We start from the raw sequence: 17454 nt of genomic DNA on the forward strand, positions 1-17454 counted from the left end.
AATAAAGTGGTAAGGATCTCTGAATTTCATGCCCAGTTCTCCATTTCCTTCATTTATATGAATTTGGTTTGGGTATCGAAAGATTTTCATGATTTTGGTGGTTTAGGTGCAATCTAGCATTGGGTGATTGTTGGGTTTTGCCCCAATCATCGGTGGGTAGGGTAAGAAACCACTAAATCCTTGTGAATTGATGAATTAGTAAACCCTAGTGTTTGATTTTGGTGCATTATATGAAATTAGATTGAATACATGTGAATTGGAGTTAAATTGGTGAATTGAAGTACTTGTAATAAAGTTTAGGTGGCTGGAACTTATTGGATTTGATTCGGAGTCTTGGAAGCTTGAATTGTGATGTTTTAAATTTGGAAGAAATCTGCCAATGTATGGTTTCAATTTCTTTTAGTTAATAATATATAATGTTGTGTAAAATTTAGATTAGTAGCCCTTAAGATATGTTTGAATTATAAAAATTGATTAATTGATGAATGAAAATTGTTGAATTTGGTATTAAATGTATAAATTATGAAATTGATAATTTTGTGAGTGAAATTGTTGAATGATATTGATGTTGAAGATTGAAGTTGATAAAGTGAAATTAGATGTGATAATAATGATTATGATGTTACTCGCAATTGTTGGTGCTATAAATAATTACCACTAGTATATTTTAAATATTTTTTTCCACCACCTCAATATATCAAATCTATTAAAATCTTTTGTTACGTCACCTTTTAAATATTTATCTATCTCAATTTTATTAGTTCAATTGGCTTTATTTTCTGTATTTGCTTTTACTTTCTCAAAGAATCTTCATTCATAATGCTATCATTGTCATTTATCTCTAAACTAGAATTTCGTTTAATATCTAAAGAAAAGTTAGCATTTTGAGAGTTCACTAATTTTTTCTCCAAATACTAATTTTTTCTACACATATCCTTCCAATTCCTATTTTTTATCATCATCATTCAATCATAATTTTTCTATATAAATTGAATTGGAATTGAAAAGGTCAAGTTATCGCCACTTGATATAGACTAATAGTTATTATCAAACAATTAGAAAAAGTTTGAATGGTTAATATGTACAAGTTGAAGAAAGTTCCTTAAAGCAAGAATGTTACTGCAAGTTGGTGAAGTAATGCACTGCTTATGTCATTTTTAATAATTTAAAATGATTATTTTATTACTTGTATTAGCTTGTTACCTTATCTATAAAATGGCATGAAAACTTTTATACTTTGAGATTTTTTTATATGAATGAAAATGTATTAAATTATTTGAAATTTTTTTTAAGTGTATTGTTAGTGAGTTAGAGAGTTCAAAATATAGTAGTGCTATTTATATGAGTAAGTAATCTTGAGGTAAATTAATAATCGATTTTATTTTATATTTGGTATCAGGGTTAGTTAATTTAGCACTAAGTGTTTGAAAGTTTATGAGGTATAAAAGAGTTCTCACATAGTTCTTTGTTTATAGAATTAGTATGGCAAACATTTTCGATGTTATGTGGTTCGATCCTAAATTAAATGAAAAACTCTATTATAGTTATTGAAAGACTTTGATGTCTACTCATTTGAAAACTCAAAACTTGTGAAAACTCTTATTAAATATGAAAAACTCTTATTAAATATGTTACTATCTAAGATTATTTTACATTTGTTCAACTTATTTGTGTTAGGACTACTCTGTAAATATGGAATTGCTGCTATAGCTAGACTATTAAGACAAAATTTAAAGTAAGAGAATTTTGCACATAAGTGGTTCACAATAGATGCCATAAAGACTATTTATGGAAAATCAATCAAACTAGTTAATTTTGAAGAGTTTTGGGAGGAAATTAATTTGTTGCATCCTGAGGCACAAAAAATTAGGAAACCTTTTAGAAGACCAACTAAGAAGAGGAGTGTTGATGTGGTGGCTAAGTCTCTAATAAAAACAACAAAGTCACAAAATCAAGAAAGTCTTATAGGTGATATACAGTAAATGTGAACAGAAGAGCCACTATGACATGTAAAGGTGCACCAACAAATCCAAATTGACAAAAAAAAAGAAAAAAAAAAGAAGCCAAAGCAACAACCAAATGAAAATCAATCCGAACAAACCCCTGCAAATCAGAACTCAGAATAGGTAAAAATTATGTTGTGTTGGCTAGCATACTCTATGTGAAGTCTTTTGTGCCTAAGCGAACATAAGTGATATGTTAACCTTTTTTAAATGGGCAGTGCTACGGTGTGGATGCTTATTTTTTCCAGCATGTACTAAAAAGACGTGGCTGTTGACAAATAATAACGCGTGTAAAAATTGTTCCATTGAACGAGGCAGTTGCTGCATTAGGTTCAGCTGCTATAGGACTTGTCGGCTGTTTGGTTTTTAATTATGTGAAATTAGTGGTCATGATTAAACTCTTGGGCCTTTTTGTTGTTGACCAGCCAGTTTTGGTAAAGAAATAGGTTTGAGTTGTTAATGGACCTTATGAGTCCATGGAATAACATAAAGAAAAGAGTTGGGTTTAGTAGAAGTGTTATTTGGCCTCGGAAATAATAATAATAATAATAATAATAATAATAATAATAATAATAATAATAATAATAATAATATAAAAATAAACTATTAATGAATTTATATATAAATGTATGTGTGGTTTAATTTATTTTTAATGTATATTTATATTCTAATATTTATTTTATAGAGTTAATAGTTAAATTCGTCCCTAAAAGATTATTTATTCTTCAAATTAGTCCTCAAAAGATTTTTTTAATCATATTAGTCATTAAAAGATAAAACGTAAGTCAAATTGGTCCTTTCGTTAGTTAAATGATGACGTATTACGTTAAGTGCTACGTGACATGATGACGTATCAGGTTAAGTGCCATGTGGCATAATGACGTGATAGGTTGATGCCACAAGTCACAAGATGATTGGTTGACGTGTCAGGTCAGTGACATCTAACATGCCACGTGTCAGTTAGACAGCTACCACGTGGCAAGTGAATGGTGACAACATGGAACCACCACGTGATATTAACCTACCATGTCATCATGCCACGTGGCACTTAACGTGACATGTTATCATCTAATTAACGGAAGAACCAATTTGACTTACGTTTTATCTTTTAAGGACTAATATGGCTAAAAAAAGTCTTTTGATGACTAATTTGAAAAATGAGTGATCTTTCAGAACGAATTTGACTATTAACTCTTATTTTATACTGAGACTTTGGTGGCTAATTTTAGTGTAAATGTAACTAGTTGATGATGATATACCAAAAAAATAATAATAACTAGTCCGCTTAAGCAAGTATTGGGAGTTCGAACCTCACCTTATGCATACAGCAACCCATTATCCAACGACAGACCTTTAAATGAAGCTCAGGTCCATAACAAATTAATTTTAGTCAGTTGGATTGAGAAATACCGTAGTAATAATAATAATAATAATAATAATAATAATAATAATAATAATAATAATAATAATAATAATAATAATAATTACAAGTTAAAATACTTAAAAAAATAAAAAAAAAATTTTAACCTTACAGAAATAAGTTATGCGTATTTAATATAAATTAAAATTAAAAAAATATAAATTAAAAAGTATTATTTATCATAATCATTAATCTAATTAATTATAGGATAAACATATTTGGTCGTATTCAATAAAAATTTGGATTTTATGTTTTCACCTATGAACTATAGTTTAAACAGTATAGTCATTTTATATTTATTTAAAGGTCGTGAATTCAAATTTCATTTCATACTTTGAAGTAAAAAAAAAAGTTTAGATTTTGACTTGTTTCATTTTATTCAAATTTTTTTCAAGTGGCTTTAACTTGTAATTTACTGCTATGTTATTATTATTATTATTATTATTTCCGAGACCGAATAACACTTCCACTAAACCAACTCTTTTTTTTATGTTATTTCATAGACTCATAAGGTCTATTAACAACCCAAACTCACTCCTTTACTATAACTGACTAGTTAACAACAAAAAAAACTCAAGAGCTTAATTATGACCAATAATTTTACATAATTAAAAACCAAACAACCAACAAGACCTGCAGCAGCTGAAGTTAATGCAACAGTTGCCTCATTTAATGGAACAATTTTTATACGCATTGCTGTTTGTCAACAGCCACGTTTTTTCAGCACATGCTGAAAAAAAAAAGCATCGCACCGTAGGACTGCCCTTTTTAAATTGCACAGATTTCGGATGGAGTTCAATCAAATGGAAGCAACAATCTGGCTGGGGAACCTCTGGACCCAGTGGTATACCCACCTCCTCATTTTTGTATTAGGTATTTTGATCCATTTGAAACTGATATGGACTAAAACCAATAACATACTATTGTGTTATACTTTATAGGCTAAAGCAAAAACCAAAAGAAAAAGGTGCCCAAGCTCAGGAGTACACCTGCTGTAATCCAAGAACCAAGAGTGAAGATCAAACTCTTACAGTTTGCACCACCACAGATAGACGTAATATTAATTGTCATATTGTTTATACACTCCAAAAAATTATGGCCCAATCTATCAAAATAAAAATTGTTATTCTGTTTTGCTTTAGGGTTTGGATGTCAATGCTGACCCCTCAGTGTATACTAGCCCAAATACTCCACTTCAGGGAGCACAAGTTAGAGTCAAGCAATCAATAACTAGGCCACTAGCACCTCCAATTCAACACAATCCAGTCACCCGTCCATTAATGAATCATACTCTCCAACAGACCAAACCCTTATCCACAAGACCACTTACTCAGGAGCAACAACACACTAATGAATCAAGTAGCATAGGAACTGCAACAAGTACCTTCAAATTTTTTCCCACACCAAACCTAAATGTACCCCCGAGATTCAAGCCAACATATGGCTTTAGGCCACCAAAGCAGAAATGATGAACTGATGTCTTTTTTTTTTTTTTTTGTTATGCATCTTGGATGTCTGCTAGTCTAAGACCTTTTATTTAATATTATGGAATATGTAACAGACTTGGTTATTGTTTTTTGGGTGTATCCATTTAGATGCAACATGTTTTCTTGTTTCGAGCTGAGCTATCAGCAGAGTAAACTATGCCTATGTGTATAGAATTACGAATGTAATTACTGTCTTTGGAAAGCTATCAGCAGACTAAATTATACCTATGTGCATAGAATTATGAATGTAATTACTATGTTTTTGGAAATATATCATTCTCCAGGATTTCATAGTTCCAAATCTCTTACACAAAATTATATTATCATTAATGCAACAAAGTCACAATCTATTCACATAGAATATGCAATTATAGGGGCACAACAATCCATATATCAACCCTAACCATACATCAATGATTGCAATACAATATAATCTATATCCCAAACTACAAGATACTTCACTGTTGCTAATGAAATTAACATGGCTAGCATAACAGAGACTATGAACTGATTACTCCATTTCTTTGATTTTCCTTCAATTCCCAAATCAACCTTCTATGCCAGTTGATCCAATCTGTTTTCTAGCATCATCATTCTTCTTTCAACATCACTACCTTTCTCATGCCCAACATGACAAGAAATCAACTCGTCCAGCCACACAAAATAGTTGCAGTGAGGTCGTTCCGTCTATAATTGCATTTATTATGAACATAATTCGTTAAAGAACACAAGAAAACTTAAATCTAAGAATCAAACATGGAGGAACACTTACATGTTCGTAGCAACAACCATGGAAAATTCTGTCTGGGTTCTTGACAGTTCCAGATCCTTGCATGATCGCATAAGTTCCACACTTGCATTTAGGGTGCTGAAACTTCACCTTCTTCCCCCAACTTGCATTACTACTCGAACCCATCCTACTATTCCGCACAATGACCCAAGGGGGAGTGTCTCCTGATATTTGGAGTTACAATATCATGATCCACGGCTTGTGCAAAAATGAAATGGTCAATCAGGCCTTCGAACTCTTCGACATAATGTGTTCGAAGAACTTGGTTCCTGACGAGGTAACTTTCAGTGTCCTAATTGATGGCTTGAGAAAATCAAGGAGAATCGATGATGCTTTGGAGCTTCTTCAAAAGATGCATGATGGAGGTCATCCTGCTAATATAGTCACTTTCAACATTCTTATAGATGGCCTGTGCAAAAATAGAAGAATTAAGGATGTAATAGAGAATTTTGAACATCTTTCCACTAAAGGCTATAATCCAGATGTTCAAAATTCTCTATTACATCCTTAATTCTTCTATAAGAATGTTGAAAGTGACTATATTAGCAGGATGACCTCCATCATGCATCTTTTGAAGAAGCTCAAAAGCATCATCGATTCTCCTTGATTTTCTCAAGCCATCAATTAGGACACTGAAAGTTACCTCGTCAGGAACCAAGTTCTTCGAACACATTATGTCGAAGAGTTTGAAGGCCTGATTGACCATTTCACTTTTGCACAAGCCGTGGATCATGATATTGTAACTCCAAATATCAGGAGACACTCCCCCTTGGGTCATTGTATGGAATAGATATTTTGCCTTATTTACCTCTTTAAGCCAAAAATATCCATCCATTAAGCTGTTATAAGTAAGGTTTTGAAAATCAGACCAGTCATCGAACCGCTCTAGTCACTAGTTCACTGGTTTACTGGTCCAATCGGTCTAACAGTGGTTCAACCAAAAAAACCATTCTATAATAAAATAATAAATAAATTATAAATAAGCATTCTAAAATATCTTTCAAATTTAAAATCCTACATAAAATATCACCAACTAAATGTAATTAATCATCAAAATATGCAAAAACTTGCTGTAAATTTGTTGACAATTAACATAATTATACTTCCATCAAAAATAACTGGATTGAATTGCAGTACAGAAGGTAAAGATAGAAAATATTGTCTTAATGTAGTTGAGTCAAAAAGTAAAACAAAACAGGCCCTTTTAGTAATAAAAAAGATGCAAAATTTTTCGCTTAAGAAATAAAAAAGCAACTCTACAGACCAATATTGAATCTTTGGAAAAACTTACATTCATTATGTGCTTATAAATATCATTGACAGCCTTCTCTGTTATTCCTCTCATTGTATACGTCTTTCCACTGCTAGTTTGTCCATAAGCAAAAATAGTCGCTGCACAAATATGCATGCAATCATTTGGTCATTCATAGGTCACTAGCAGAGGCACAAATTACCAGAGTGATCAGGGCATAAAGCTACAAAAATTAAATACATTACCATTAATGCCCATCAATGCAGATAAAGCCACATTCTTTACCCCTTCGTACACTGTCTCAGTTAAACAAGCAGGACCAAAAACTGTCTACAAGAACACATTGACAAAAATAAATAATACTAATAAATAAATAAAGTGAGGACATCAAATTATGAAGGAAAGTATGAATTATCTGATACCAAAGGTAAACGATGCTGGTTGAGCAGCACATTCGTTTGCGGGCGGTTTATATACAATCGTAAAATCATCAATGCAATCCCATGCCACCTGATCCTTAGCCAATTGTTCTTGTCTGTTTAAAGGCCTTAGCCTTACAGTAACTACAATCTTCTCCTCTCTGTCTCTAGGCCCTCCTGGGGTTGATACCGGTGTCCTATCTATCTTTGAAGCTGGTGTTCCAGGTGCTCTGATAATCATCTTCTAGATAAATCATAGTTATGAAATTATCAGAAATATGGATCCGATTCTTTTGGGCTAAAGTGACCATGATGCACTTTACACTAAAAATCAAGAGTAGATAATTATATACTCTTAGTTTATAACTTTATACACAAGTTCAAGAAACTTTATAACTGTAAGCATAAAATTTCAAACTCTACTAAAATTAAAAAACTCTATTTTACTGAAGTAAAAAACAAACTGAAATTGACAGAACCAAAATTTTCAAATTATAATATATGATATATGACAATAATATAGGACTGATTGCATGCTCAAAACTCAAATGCAAATGAGTTTTTAAATCCTTTTCTAAAAAGATAACTCCATCAACAAGTCGCATAAATTTACTTTTAAAAGAAACCATTGATCCAACCAATCACGGCCTATGGCCCATACCAAATCAACTCAACCTCCGGCCTAATTCAAAATAAATCACCGCTATTATCAATCCACCATCAAATACTCAAGACAGAAATAAATCACAAGTACAAACAAATACACGGCAAGCACATTTAAAGAATAGTTACAGCAAGTATCACAGTTACCAGTTAAACATAATTCATCAGATAGGCAAACCAAAACACTTAAGCACACCCAAACAAAGCAAACAAACGCAACATGATGCATGCCTGTCCTATTGGACGTGAGCTCACACGTCAATTACTTTGCCAGAACCCGATACATCCGGTAGCTAACCCGGATATCGTTCTCTTGAAAACCAGTGGGTGGTACACCACCTCCATCCCCACCTGGTGAGCAATACACCACCACGATCCTCGCAAGACTTTCAATTGAAAAACACACACCCGTGGGCTGTAAATAACCACGATCCCTACAAACATTTTCACAACCCGTGGCGGTAAACAACCACGATCTGCACGTCCATCGCGACACTAGACAAGCGGTACACCACCACGATCCTTGCCAGATCAAAGCTCACATTCAAAACTACAATATTTTAAAATATTGACCCGGAGCAAGTGGGACTAAGTCACAACCCTTGCATACTGCCCAGGTGTTTTAAATATCAATTTCTCTCTTTAATAACAATTCAAATCCATTTTGCTTTCATAAAACTCCTTTTCACCAAAACAAAAGTCTCAAATCAACTTTATTTTCACGTTCAATAATTTTCCAAAGAAACAAAATCATCTTTCCATACTAAATCGAAATCAAATAATACGATTCTTAAACCAAATTTTCTTTTAAATAACACTTCAAACAAAATCTTAGGGTTTTATAAAAATTCCGGCAGCATCTCCCATAAAACTTGGACTTTGCCACCTTTCTCAGATCCCAACCAAACTATTTATCAAACTCTTATCAACCATTTCCAGTATTAAATCATTTCAAAATCAAACCGCTTCCAAAATCAAATTATTTCCAATTCTCAAAATTATTTCTGATAAATCAACAAAACTAATTCTAATATCAAAACATTTACAAATATCAAATTATTTCAGCAACCACCAATTTAACAAAATAAATCAATAAATCAAAATTCTCAATGTCTCTAACACAGTCAAGAAACCAATATAACTATCAAGCGACCACTTCAACAACCAACTAGGTAAGCAATTACATTTATTCAAATCAACTCAGCTCAGTCCATAAGACTTAAAAAATCATAAAAATATATTTTTTGCATTAATATCAACTTGTAACAATTCTTAAAAGTAAAATAAGTTTAAGAAAAGCATCCCTACCTTGGTTGCGACTTGACTACACGACAAAACCCTTAAAACTCTCATTTCGCAGCGGCGACTTCAAATCCGACCATTCCCACAGTCAACAACAGTCATCAAACTCGCCATGCAAGACCCGAAACTCAATCCTATGACATCAACATTGAAAAATCCTTAATAACTTATAACAGAACGATAACGGTAAGGGTTTTTGAAGTAGAGACACTTACTGTACCAAAAAGAAACCAAGAATAGAGCAGCGGCGGCTCCAATGACGACTCCCAGAGAGCAGAACGGTGACAGAGCTGCGACGAACTCCATCAGTGGCGACTTTGACCACCGCGACCCCGAACAGCAGTGACAGCGACCCCTGGCAACGACGGTTCCCCCTTCTCCGTGATGGCGAGTGTGGTGGCAACCAGGAACGTGACAACAACCACGGCAGTAGCTCCTTCCTTCCTCTCCTCGGCGATGGCGGCACAGGCGACGATGATTCTTCCTCCTCCGCGACTTTGTGCGACACTCTTCCTCAAAGCCCGTTTCGATCTGCCTCTTCTTCAGCTCAGTTCGGCGTCTTCGTGGTGGCAGTGGTGGCAGGACACGACGACTCGACGATTTGGCGGCAGCGGTGACCTCTCCTTTTGCCGGCGACGCTCCTCCGTTTCTCTCTCTCTGCGTGGGTGGCTGGCACGACAACAAGGGAGGGTGAGGGAGGTGTGTGAGGCTGAGTGTGGGTGCCGTGAGGGGGAGTCCGTGTGTCTGTATGCTACTATGCTGTGGTGTGGAGTCTTTGGGAAGGGGTTGGCGGCTGAAGGAGTGAATAGTGGATAGGGAGCGAGTGTTAAGAGTAACATGGCGCCTGATTTAATGCTCCTTGGAGATTTGGAGTATTCAAAACTCCTTTTAAAGAGTTAAACAAAAGTTAACATTTATACCTATTTTTTTGTCTTTTTTATTTAAAATTTGTTTGAATTAAGATTATTATTTTAATTTAGACCATTTTAAGTCCGTTATATTTTTGGATTAATATTACTCATATTATATTATTATAATAAAAAATTATTATAACATTATTATAAAAGGTTTAAAAAACTGAAAAGTCAAACATATTTTTTGATATAAATTTTAAAAGACTAAAATATTTTTTAAGATTAAAGTTATTTAATTTGAATTAAAAATTTAATTTAATTTTAAAAGAACAAAACTAAAAAAATTATATTTAAATTTAAAAAGATAAAATTATCTTTTTTAAAGATTAATTTAAAATTATAAAATATTTATTTAAATAGTAATAAAAAGGCAAAATTATTGTTTTGGTATTAATTAAATGCATAAAAAAATTTGATAATTTTATAAAGACAAAAATATTCTTATAAAAATTAAGGAACGACTTACAAGGTCGAACAACCAATTCAACAATAAATTATATAACTTTTATCTAGTTCTAACTTCACTTCAATTATCATTCATTTTTTTTTATTCATATTTTTTTTCGTAGTAGAAATTTTTTTCTTTTATTTAAAAATCTAATTCTAATTTGAATTGATATCATTTAATAAATTTATAATGTTAAAATTTAAATCTGATTTTAAAAGATTAACATGCACTTTTCATATAATTTTAAATGATAAAAATACTCTTTAAATAATTAAAGTTGTTTTATTAAATTAAAAAATAAAAATTTGAATTTAAATCTTTTTTTCTTTAGTAACTAAAAAAAACAATATGGAATGTGAACTTGAATTTAATTAATAGAACCAAAAATATTATTTAGTATTAAATTTAAATATTAAAATGTTCTTTTAAGATTATATTACTTAAACGAGTTAGAAAGTAAAATTTTAAATTTTAATTTAAAACACTAAAATAGGAGCAAAAATAGAAGACCAAAACAATTAAAAAAGGAGAAAAACAAAAGAGCACAACAGCATCACCACTCACACTACATGGGAGACGTAGGTGGCGAGTGAGGCGAAATGCCTCCGAGACGACAGCGACGCTATGATAGAAACGATGAAGGAGACGCGACGTTGAAGGAGATGCGAGTGACGGTGGTGAACGGTGGTAATGAATTTGGTTAGAAGTGGGATTTGAGAAAGAGAATTATGAGGTAAAATAAATATAAAGAGTTTTTAATTTAAAGCAGAAGAGGTAAAATAAATATAAAAAAAATAAAAATTTTAACTGCGAAATATTAATTTAAAAATAAAAATATATGGAGTATTGATTCACTAAATAATTAACGACTTTATAGGTTGTCTATTAGAGAGTATTATAAACATAGTCATATTAAAAACAATACGAGTGTATTAATTTTTTTAATTTATAATTAACGGTTTTAAATAGTTATTTTTTAAAACCGAATAAATATAATTAATCGTATAAGTATAATAATAGGGAAATTCACTCATATAAGTCGATGAGTCTCAAAATTTACACAAATCAAGCAATAGGAAAATTGGTTCATGAATCAACCAAGAGGACATTTCTATATAATTCGAATTAGGCTAATTCGAACGAGTTAATAGTCAATTTCGTCCCCGAAAGTGTCCTCGATCTCCATTTTCATCCCCGAAAGTCAAAATTAATCAAAAACGTCCTCGAAAGATACCCGTGTTGATCACGTTCGTCCTTCCGTCTTCTCGGTTGATGAGATGGCAAACGGCCGCTTACGTGGCACGTTAACTGCCAAGCTGGCCAACGCCAGGGTGTAGGATGTTGTTGCTGACAAGATAAGTTTCGCTTAAGCCATCAAATTAGTCCTTCGAGTTTATAAACCTTAATTTCTTTCCCTTTTTGCCCCTCCATGAGTTCCCTCACAAGCCCCTAAACCTGCTCTCTCTTAACATCACACTCAATCTCCATCCCAATCCCTCTGCAAAGAAAGGCCAACATGCCATTGGAACTCCCTCACATATGCTCTCCAATGTTGAGTTCCACCCACAATGTGTTAGAAATCCGCCAATTGATGCATGACACAGAACTTTCTCTTGTTGGCACCACCCCAATACCAATCCCCTCTCACATCTTTCAATCACATTCACATATTCATCACTTAATTTCCCATCACCATTATTATTATTATCATGCACAAGATTAGGCCTTATGACCCACAAGAAATGGTACTTGCTATTAACCAAACCCCAAGCAAATTCACTTAGTTGCTTTGGTGTCATAATCACTAAGCTACCAAAGCTCACATACACAACAGAACCTCTGTCTCTTTTATCCAACCATTCCAAGCATTTGTTGTCTTCCTTCCACAGATTTAAATCAATCGACTCCAATTGAGTATTTGAGTTTGAGAGCTGTTTGAATAGCATTGATAATGGACCAATGGAGTAGACATTGGAGTATTTGGCTCTGATGGCATCCAAAACCTCTGATTCTAAGTCTTCAAAGGTGTTAAGGATAACCCCTTTGACATGCATAGCAGTGTTCACTTTTACTATGTTGTAATTGAACATTACATCAGAAGGATTAGTAGTTCTAAGAAATGTGGGAAGGTCTTTTAGTCTTGCTCCTTTCATTGCTGGAATCCAATCAACTTTAGTATCAAGATATCCATCAAGCAGATTCTTCTCATCTGAAAAGAATAAATTTTTATTTTATTCTATTAAAAAATTGTATGATACAAATAAAAACTTGTCAAAATATAATACAAGAGAGTACCTTTCAATGGGAAATAACCTCTTTTCCGAATCTCTTCAAAGTTAATGTATCCCAGCATGCCACAGGCACTGGGAGTGAAAAACACAAAGTGAGGAATGTGGAACTCTTGAGCAACTTTCAAAGTGAACCACATAGCACCATCAGAAACTATGCAAGTAACAGGAGGCACATCATCATGGTTTGGAGAAACAAGGCTCGCAATGAGTTTTCTGAAAGAACACAAGCCTTCAGCAGAGAATAAGAACATGAAAAACTCTAACTTCAGCTTCCACAGTGTCCAACTTCCATGCCACCTTCACCCTCCATTCATCATACTCACCTTTAACCTCCATATTAGCTCCTGCATCTTTCTTTGTACCACACACACCCACTGCTTCAAATTCATCATCATCAACCCACTTAAAATAATTGCAGTGACTACCCTTCTGCAATTTCATATGGGAGTAAACAAAAAAATCAGAGAACACCCAACAGAGGATAAGAACATGAAAAAACTTTAACTTCCTTTACCACCACTCACCCGGTACCTTGGACATGCATGGAACAATCTACTCGGATTCTCCGCTGTCCCAGATTCCTTAATCACAGTCTTCAGCCCACAGAAACATGATCCATCATGAGCATTCACCCTCCTCCTTCGCATCGAAACACTGGATCCATGACTGTCGTGCGATGCATGTGACAAACCGCCACCACAACCACCATCTCCTCTCTCCATCCACACAGCCAGCCAGGGATTACGCCTCCTAGTTACCTCTACTGCCACCGAAAGTGATCACCTCGAAGTATTTATCGTTCGTTTTGGGATTAGAGTTTATAAACTCGAAGGACTAATTTGATGGCTTAAACGAAACTTATCTTGTCAGCAACAACATCCTACACCCTGGCGTTGGCCAGCTTGGCAGTTAACGTGCCACGTAAGCGGCCGTTTGCCATCTCATCAACCGAGAAGACGGAAGGACGAACGTGATCAACACGGGTATCTTTCGAGGACGTTTTTGATTAATTTTGACTTTCGGGGATGAAAATGGAGATCGAGGACACTTTTGGGGACGAAATTGACTATTAACTCTCAACTCTCAATTTACACACAGACGCACACACCCACTAATTCGAATCAGGGTGATTCTAATTACACACAAACTCACATACTAGTTTGAATTGGACTGATTTGAACTAGTTATGAAATATTTGCCAAAAATATTAGAAAAAATATTAGTAAAATATTTGTCAAAAATATTAGAAAAAAATACTATATAATATAAAAAAATATACTACAAAAAATATATATAAATTATAAATATTAGTTGAACGTGAATTTTATAGTATAAATCTAATCCATGCAATTGTTTTAATACACCAACAATTATATCTATATGGAGCCAATGCTAAATCAAGTTCAATTAGTTCGATAATACGAGTGTATGAAAAAAAAATTGAATTTTATAAAGTTTAAAAATTTTTATTATGTGATAGGTTAGTAACGAGTACATTACAAATTTTTATAGTACTCATCGTAACAATGTTTAATTTAATAATTGTTATTAAAATTTTAATTGTATTCGTTACAAAATAAATAATCACAATAATTTTTAATACAATTATTTAAATTATATGGTGAGATATTACATTATTCAAATTACGCATGGGAAGTTCGAATCACTCTAATTCGAATTAGATGGTGAGCAATTCGAATTTTATACAACTATCTTCTGCCCATTCTTGATAGCTCATGAATATTTTTTAATAAATTTATTTAAATTATACCACAAAAAAATATTTTATTCTACAAAATAATTTTAAAAAAATAGCTTAAAAAATGTTAGGAGTACTATAAAAATTTGTAATTTCCTAATGACTTAGGACATTAAAGAAATACTCTACATAGTCAATAATAATTTAGAAATTAAAGAAAATATATTTTTATCATGTATTTATCTGAATCACTAGAATATTACAAACTTTTATAGTACTCATAACATCATTTAAGCCATTTTTTTAAAATTATTTTTTATAGAATAAAATATATTTTTTAATTATTTTATATGGAATAAAATATTTTTTTAATTTCTAAATTATTATTGACTATGTAGAGTATTTTAGTTAAAATTTGAGTACATATATGTATTTACCTAAGTCATTAGAACATTACAAAGTTTTATAGTACTCCTAATATTTTTTTAAGCTATTTTTTTTAAATTATTTTGCATAGAATAAAATATTTTTTGTGGTATAATTTAAATAAATTTATTAAAACAATTTATTAAAAAATATCCATGAGCCATTAAAAATGGACAAAAGAGTATTGTATGGAATTCGAATTGATAGCTCATTAATATTTTAAAGAAGTCTCATAATTAAATACTTTGTTAGTTTTTTTTAATGCATGAAATAAAATATATATTTTTTAATTTTTAAATTATTAAATTTTTTAACAGCATAATTAGAATTATACCATGAGTAATTCGAATCTGGCCAATTCGAATTACTATGTGCAGCGTGTGAGTAATTCGAATCACCCTGGTTCGAATTAGTGCTTGTGTGCGTCTGTGTGTAATTCGAATTACATAGAAATGTCCTCTTGGTTGAACCCTATAACAATTATTGATTTAGTTGAATCACGTAAATTTTTCTCCAGGTTGATTTATACGGGTGATTTGCCCTATAATAATACGAATACGTTTATTTTTATCAAATTAAATTAAGTTATTAATTAAATTATATTTATTTAAATTTTAATTTAAAAATAAAAATATACCAATACGATTTAGATTGTTAAGTAATGAATTTATGAAATTCTAAAACAAAATAAATTTGAAAAGATAAAAATAAAAAAAATTATTATGAAAAACAATAATTTTTTTATTTTGTTTCAGTAAAAAAATTAACACTAATAAAACACTAAAATTAAAAAAAACGTTACTTAATAAATAAATAAATAAAGATGAGAGATTAATATTTTATGATTATTTTATATTTTTATTTAAAAGCATAATTTTAAGTTAGTGTTAATTTTTAAATATTAACTTTTAAAAAAATATAATTTTTTGGCATTAATTGTTTAATGATGTTATCAAGGTACAATAAAAACTCCATTAATTTTTTTTCCAAAGATAATAGGTTATATTTCATTAATTATTAAAAAATGAAATACAAAGATGTCCAAAAGCAGAACAGCATAATAAAAGGTGGGGATTTCCCAAAAACACTACACTGAAGGTATTCATCCAACGGTGCGTGATCGAAAAACGAAGAAAAATCTTAAAGAAGAAATAATGATAAATCAAATTGACTGCAACTAAGAGCTTGTCTCATGGAGATGACGACCTAAACTGGGAGTTCTTTGGATTTCACGGAGCAACTTGACAGAGCTTGCTAGAATGGCAGACGGCATAGAAGTAGAACCTTCAAAAATCAACTGGTTGCAAGCTTTCCAGCAGTTCCAACAAATGATGGCAAGCAATTGAGGATTACGGTCACCATTCTTCAACGGGTTAAGTATCTCTGTTGATGCAGTCCACCATGTCCAAAAGTCGTTAGAACTCTGAGGGGGAAGACAGTCACGAAGATAACTCTGAGACCATACGTCTTTAATTCTAGAGCAATCGATCAAACAATGAGTGACTGTTTCCGTTGCTTCATGACAGCAAGGGCATATTGGTGATATAGATGGGATGCGGTGATGAATCTGAGCAAGCACCGGAAGTCGGCCATGGAGAGCTTTCCAGATAAATAGCTTAATTTTGTAAGGCAAGTTCAACTTCCATAGATCAATCCACGGCTTTTTCTGCTGCATATAATTAGGGCAAATCCCCAGAGGCGGATGGTAAAATAAATAGCCAACTCTGTAACCTGAAGCTGTATCATATTGCTTGGATTTGTTCAAATCCCATTGCAATTTGTCCCTACTCTGCTGAATTTTAACTGACAAAATCCTGTTTGCAACGTCTTGGGGAAATAATTCTTGAATGAGATTCTGATTCCAATTTCTATCTTCAGTAATTAGATCTTTAACTCTTTGAACCAACTCAGAAATAGCATGTCTATTTGGCATGTCAGAAATCATTAAAGGATACGGAGGAGGCAGCCAAGGATCCTCAAAGGTTCGGATATTCTCACTGTTGGGAATAATACACCATTCCCCCTTGAGAAAACACCTTTGACAGAGAAATAAAATAGACACAATCACAACACAAGAATTTAACGTGGAAACTCTAATTACCGAAAAAAAACCACGGCCGTTGTCAAATGACAACCAGAGAATATCACTATGTGAAAATTGTTACAACACATAGACTTCTTTCTCTCACCGGCACCCCAGTACACCCACACTCTCTCAAAGCAAATATCTAACTACACCTCACAACACTCTCTAATAAAGAGTACAGAGGAAAAGAAAAATCAGATACAAGCTTAAAGTGTTTCTGACTGGTGCAAAAACAAATGGAGAACTTAGCCTCA

The 17454-nt window shown here is 32.5% G+C and overlaps 1 protein-coding gene and 1 pseudogene across 6 annotated transcripts; both read right to left on the bottom strand.

The window, feature by feature from the left end:
• Positions 1 to 6320: 6320 nt before the first annotated feature.
• LOC148566074 (kinesin-like protein NACK1) lies at positions 6321 to 10200 on the bottom strand. 6 transcript variants are annotated; one of them, XM_088486344.1, is made up of 6 exons: positions 9552 to 10200; positions 9343 to 9470; positions 7375 to 7615; positions 7198 to 7278; positions 6992 to 7092; positions 6321 to 6651 (listed from the first exon to the last, which is right to left on the bottom strand). In XM_088486344.1, the coding sequence occupies exons 2-6, from the start codon at positions 9385 to 9387 to the stop codon at positions 6634 to 6636; spliced, it is 486 nt and encodes a 161-aa protein (XP_088342470.1). In that variant the 5' UTR covers positions 9388 to 9470; positions 9552 to 10200; the 3' UTR covers positions 6321 to 6633. The 6 variants fall into 6 exon arrangements, with proteins under 6 accessions (XP_088342470.1, XP_088342469.1, XP_088342468.1 ...); XM_088486343.1 differs by having other exon boundaries at positions 6479 to 6539; XM_088486342.1 differs by lacking the exon at positions 6321 to 6651 and having other exon boundaries at positions 6880 to 7092; positions 7375 to 7612; positions 9557 to 10200.
• Positions 10201 to 12072: 1872 nt separating this feature from the next.
• LOC107641186 (7-deoxyloganetin glucosyltransferase-like) lies at positions 12073 to 13711 on the bottom strand (annotated as a pseudogene).
• Positions 13712 to 17454: the final 3743 nt, after the last annotated feature.

The sequence above is a fragment of the Arachis ipaensis genome, chromosome B5 (genome assembly GCF_059453495.1).
Source record: "Arachis ipaensis isolate K30076 ecotype BB chromosome B5, ASM5945349v1, whole genome shotgun sequence".
Lineage (NCBI taxonomy): Eukaryota > Viridiplantae > Streptophyta > Magnoliopsida > Fabales > Fabaceae > Arachis > Arachis ipaensis.